The 6,000-nt window shown below is 44.8% G+C and overlaps 1 protein-coding gene across 2 annotated transcripts in view; it reads right to left on the reverse strand.

Annotated features, from left to right (window-relative positions):
• The window catches only part of CDKL1 (cyclin-dependent kinase-like 1 (CDC2-related kinase)), a 51,364-nt gene that overhangs the window by 11,209 nt on the left and 34,155 nt on the right, over positions 1-6,000 (reverse strand). For both annotated transcript variants that reach the window (XM_010842250.1, XM_010842249.1), the window contains one exon: positions 1,582-1,654. In XM_010842250.1, the coding sequence (XP_010840552.1) occupies positions 1,582-1,654 (73 nt within the window). The remainder of the gene's footprint in view (positions 1-1,581; positions 1,655-6,000) is intronic.

A 6,000-nucleotide genomic window follows, 5' to 3' on the forward strand; every position in this document is an offset into this window, starting at 1 on the left:
CTAGGTGGAGGCTCAGCTGGGAGAAGTGCTGCCTACTCTCATATTTCCTTCTGAGAAGGCAGCTTCAGAGGAAAAAAAAAAAAGTTAGAACAGCTCGAGAAAGGCATTTCAGCCCTACCAGTGAAATTGACCCTGGACGTTGTCAGGATGACAAAATGCAGTAAACTGCCCTTGGGGCCAAAATGAAGCTCTGATATTGGAGTCTGGCTTCCTGTATGCAAGGAGTGGGCTGTGTTGAAGCCAAGGGAGCAGGAGGCTACCCAGTGTCTGTGAAGTCACACCACCTGGGCAGCAGTCCACTGTACCTCCCGCCAGCCTTGCTGTGGCTAAGAGTGCTCACGAGGTTTCCACTGGCTGCTTCGTTGCAGCCCTGGCACTCCTAACTCACCTATGCAGACACGAGCTGGTGTGCATCACACTTGGGACTCCACGTAATACGTGCAACAGGCATGAGTCATCTGGGGTTCCCCTCCCCAATTTCACAGTATTTTGAGGGTACCTTATGGCAGAAAGTGAAGAGGAACTCAAAAGCCTCTTGATGAAAGTGAAAGAGGAGAGTGAAAAAGTTGGCTTAAAGCTCAACATTCAGAAAACGAAGATCATGGCGTCTGGTCCCATCACTTCATGGGAAATAGATGGGGAAACAGTGGAAACAGTGTCAGACTTTATTCTTCTGGGCTCCAAAATCACTACAGATGGTGACTGCAGCCATGAAATTAAAACACGCTTACTCCTTGGAAGGAAAGTTATGACCAACCTAGATAGCCTATTCAAAAGCAGAGACATTACTTTGCCAACAAAGGTTCATCTAGTCAGTCAAGGCTATGGTTTTTCCTGTGGTCATGTATGGATGTGAGAGTTGGACTGTGAAGAAGGCTGAGCACCGAAGAATTGATGCTTTTGAACTGTGGTGTTGGAGAAGACTCTTGAGAGTCCCTTGGACTGAAAGGAGATCCAACCAGTCCATTCTGAAGGAGATCAGCCCTGGGATTTCTTTGGAAGGAATGATGCTAAAGCTGAAACTCCAGTACTTTGGCCACCTCATTCGAAGAGTTGATTCATTGGAAAAGACCCTGACACTGGGAGGGTGGGGGCAGGAAGAGAAGGGGACAACAGAGGATGAGATGGCTGGATGGCATCACTGACTCGATGGACGTGAGTCTGAGTGAACTCCAGGAGTTGGTGATGGACAGGGAGGCCTGGTGTGCTGCGATTCATGGGGTCGCAAAGAGTCGGACACGACTGAGCGACTGATCTGATCTGATCTGATCTGAGGTGGGCTGCCGTCTATGGGGTCGCACAGAGTCGGACACGACTGAAGCGACTTAGCAGCAGTAGCAGCAGAGCAACGTGGACTCCAAGTGAGAAGGAGTCTACCTTAAATCCGGATAGTTTCTAAGCAACATAAACAAAACTACTTTCTTAAAATCATAAACATATCTTTAAAACCTGAACAAGAAGGAATAGCTTAGGTTGGCATTTTTAGCTTCTCCACAAAAGTATGATATAAACTCTGTACAAAGGTTCCACCTCAGGTGAAGGGCAGCCTTCTGATTTTTAGAGGGGGATTATGAGACTTACACTGTGTTTATGGCAAAAATTTACAGCCTGCAGTGTCTGCCAAGTTATGCTCTTCACAAGATGTTCTGGTACCCTAAAAAAAAAAAAAAAGAAGCAACACAGATACATTCTTTAGTGTTTCGATGGAATTCAACTCAAAAAAGAAGAAAGTAAACCAAGACACACTTAAGTAGTGGAAAATCCTAGGTGACACATACTGTCATCTAACTCATGGGAGAGGGTCCAGAGTGTAGAAAACCTGTGTTAAGAACACTGCTGAATTCCAGGGATGGCAAGGTGCAGCAACACAACATCTACGCCTCCAGAAAAGGACCATGAAGCTCCAGCGGGATTTCAACAAGTACTGATGGCCACCTACCTCAAACATCTGTGACTGGGAACCTGCCTGGTGACTGGGAACCTGCCTGGTAACTGGAGTTCCATTGCTATAAGGAGCTTTTTGTTGATGGCAAGTTAGTGAATATCAAGCATAAAAGATGCTGCCTATTTTTTCAAGTTGCCCCAACTGATGGCCTTGACGTAGAACTCCTCTTCCACAGATGGGCCTGGGGTTTTTTCAGATTCCTGAGGAAGCACTTTTTTTTAAGGTAATGAAGGTTTTATTGAAGGTAAAGAAGAGGTTTGCATTGCACACCACACAACAGAAGGTCAGAATAACCGACCTGTGTGTGTTTGCCCACACAGGCAGCTTGGTTCTTTGCTCATATGGCTCCTCTCTGGTAGCCGGTTGCATCCTGCTTACATCTTCCTGCCCTGTCCTCTATCACAGCATCTAAACTTTATTCCACTGTTCCTAGCACTTCCTCCCTGACTCTAGGTTTACATAACCAGGGCAACCAGTAGCCCACCAGGTCCTCTGCACAAATCAGGAAACAGCACCTCCTTTGAGTGCACTTCTTAAAAATATTTATTTTATTTTATTGGCTGCCTTGGGTATTAGTTGCAGCATACAGGATCTTTAGCTGTAGCATGTGGGATCTATTTCCCTGACCAGGGATCAAACCTGGACCCCACGCACTGGAAGCATGGAGTCTTAGCCACTGGACTGCTAGGGAAATCCCCTGAGAGTATTTTTTTTTTAAATATTAGGTGATGAGTAAAATGAATGCTAGTGGTAAAGAACTCGCCTGCCAATGCCGGAGACATAAGAAACATGGGTTCGATCCCTGGGTGGGGAAGATCCTCTGGAGGAGAGCATGGCAACCCACTCCAGTTTTCCTGCCTGGAGAATCCCATGGATAGAGGAACCTAGTGGGCTACAGTCCACAGGGTCACACGACTGAAGCGACTTAGCATGCATGCAAAATGAACCACAGAGAGAGTACATTTATATTTCAGAGACTCTGGCCTACCAGTTAGACTCACTGTTTTTACAAATCAAACATTAAACAATGTTGTTGTGATCCTCAGCCAGAACTAATATGTATACTAGGGAGGAAACTCTTGAGTACTTGTGTCAAGGTGACCCAAAAAAGTCACTTCCAGCCTCTGGGAGGGGGTATGAGGCCACTGTTGTCACAGGCCAGATGTTCAGGAAATCCTTTCAGGCAGATAAGGGGATGTTGTAACAGTGGGACAATGTGGAGGAAACAAAGAGGCCACTTCCAGGAAGAAGATCTGGGACACTCCTGGGCTGAAGTAGCTTTTCTCCAATTTCTCTTCCTTATTCTAATGACACAAAGGTAGAGATGCCAGAAAAATCTCACCTGTCTAGAAAGAAAGGCCTAGAAAAACACAACTAAGACAAGGACATTTCAGGTGACATGGTTTCCCCAAGCCTCCACTTTTTGTCCAGAAAAAAAAAAAAAAATATATTTTGATTATGTAATAAAGTGTTCATATATGGTTATTCAGAACCAGGCATCTAGTCTCTAAGAACAGTTCCCAAAAGAAATTATGCAAAAAAAAAAGCATGTTAAAGTAAATTATAATAGTGTATCATTGCTGCTACTGCTAAGTCGCTTCAGTCACGTCCGACTGTGTGACAGACCCCATAGACGGCAGCCCACCATCCCTGGGATTCTCCAGGCAAGAACACTGGAGTGAGTTGCCATTTCCTTCTCCAATGTATGAAAGTGAAAAGTGAAAGTGAAGTTGCTCAGTCGTGTCCGACTCCTAGCGACCCCATGGACTGCAGCCTACCAGGCTCCTCCATCCATGGGATTTTCCAGGCAAGAGTACTGGAGTGGGGTGGCATCGCCTTCTCCGAGTGTATCATTAGTGCTCCTCTAACACTAAGCACCTTATTACACAATTTTCAAACGTAAAAACTCTGTGCAAGCTACCTAGTACCATCTTGGGTCAGCTACTCACTTCACTTTCTGATTTTTCCGTGTGTTTTATCTGATCTCTAAGACCCTTTTTATATGACAATGATAGGAGTCAAGTTTTTCACTCTCGGATAAGGGAGAGACAGATGTGGAAAGAAAGAAGAATAGAATCTCTTCTGTGGCATTGGATTGGGATTGGATACACATGCATGTACAGAGGGTGCTGCCCTGGAAAGGGTGCTGATATCTGACACAGGTGCTCTAGAAAGCTTCTTGACATAGGACAATATCTGAGGTAGTGGTTAAGGTGATGAGAAGTGGCCAGATTTTTATAGAAAAAAAATCCATATTTTAAAAACAGAGTCTTCAGCATTCTCTGAGAGATTGGATATGAGATTCAGAGAAGAGTCAAGGAATGACACCAAGGTGTCAGCTTGAGTCGCTGGTTTATAGTAGGGCCCTTCCCTGGTAGCTCAGACAATAAATAATTTGCCTGCAATGCAGTAGACCAGGGTTCAATCCCTGGTTTAGGAAGATCTCCTGGAGAAGGTAAGGGTGACCCACTCCAGTATTCTTGCCTGGAAAATCCCATGGACCAAGGAGCCTGATGGGCTACAGTCCATGGGGTTGCAAAGAGTCAGACACAACTGAGTGACTAACATACTTACTGTGGAGAACGCTGGGGGAAGAACTGATTTCAGGGAGGGAAGAGAAGTTGGATGAGATGCTTCTTAGCCATACACGGGAAGACTCTGGGAAGGGAGTTCTGAATTCAGAAGGGAGATGTCAATTTGGGAAGCATAAGCATAGTGATGGAATTTAGAGCTCTAGGACTGGATGAAGCCACTTAAGGGGTGAATCCAGAAAAAAGAAGAGGTCAAGCCCAGAGGCCCTCAACATGCAGAGATCAGAAAAAGGAGGGGGACACAGCAAGACTGGGGTTGGTCCTCAAGTGAAGTAAGATGACTCTCAGGAGAAGTGTTCCTGAAGCCAACTGAAAAAAGTGTTTCAAAGGACTTCTGGGTTAAGATGGTGGATAGAACACACCCATCTATTTTCACTCTCTTCTAAAATCTAACTAGAACTACACTAAAGATCAATCGAAATATAAGCCATCCTCTCACCCTCAGGCAGCTTACAGTATCTTTGGGAAGATAAAAGTACAAGACAAGACATGTTGACAGTAGATGAGAGAGACATCTGTTCCTCTGGAGCCCACTGGGCTGCAGTCCAGCTCAGCAGAGGCACTCCCTCCAGAGAGGGTGGAGTGAATCCATCTTCCACCAGTGGGAACAGGGGAAGGAGGAGTGCACCCGTGAGTCCTCCACATGGTTTTCCTCCTGCCTGCTTTGGGGACTCTGTTTCACCCCCAGGAACATGAAAGCTTCCCAAGAGTTTGGCTCCAAGGAGGAGTGAGGGGGTGTCATTAGAAATGTCTGTGGTCTAGATTTCTGTGACTATACCACTTTTAACCAACTGAAGGTAGAGATGCTTGGTCACAACAAGCAAGCAAAGCCAGATTAAGGAAGACAAGACATCCAGGAAGCAGTGAAGCCAACCCTAGAGAAATTCCAAGAGGGGATTCCAAGGATGACATCAAAGGGAAGTCCCAGGAGGACAGCTGGTCAGCAGGCTTGGAGAACAAGCCAGACAGATGGAGAATGGGGATCTAAAGGCAGGACATTATCAGGAGGGAGAAAAGGAATAGATTAACTGATATGATTATCCTGTGGAAAAGGATACTAAGAGACTATTAAAAAGAGTGGGGAAAGTTAGCAATAGGGTTAAAGAATACTAAGCAAATTTTAAAAATAAGGCAAATATTAATTTGTGGAAAAAAGTATAAAAATAAACTCCAGTATGGTAAAATGCTCAACTATAAGTAATATTTCCATAGGCATAATAATAGTAACAGTGAATTTTGAATTAATGAAATTTTAATGTAACTATTTGGGGGAAGAAGAAAGGGGAAGCAGAGGAAATAATGGTATAGGATGAGACACCACCCTTACGACAGAAAGTGAAGAGGAACTAAAAAGCCTCTTGACTGAAAGTGAAAATGGAGAGTGAAAAAGTTGGCTGAAAGCTCAACATTCAGAAAATGAAGATTATGGCATCCGGTCCCATCACTTCATGGGAAATAGATGGG

This window comes from Bison bison, unplaced genomic scaffold, assembly GCF_000754665.1.
Source record: "Bison bison bison isolate TAMUID 2011002044 unplaced genomic scaffold, Bison_UMD1.0 scf7180017864174, whole genome shotgun sequence".
NCBI lineage: Eukaryota > Metazoa > Chordata > Mammalia > Artiodactyla > Bovidae > Bison > Bison bison.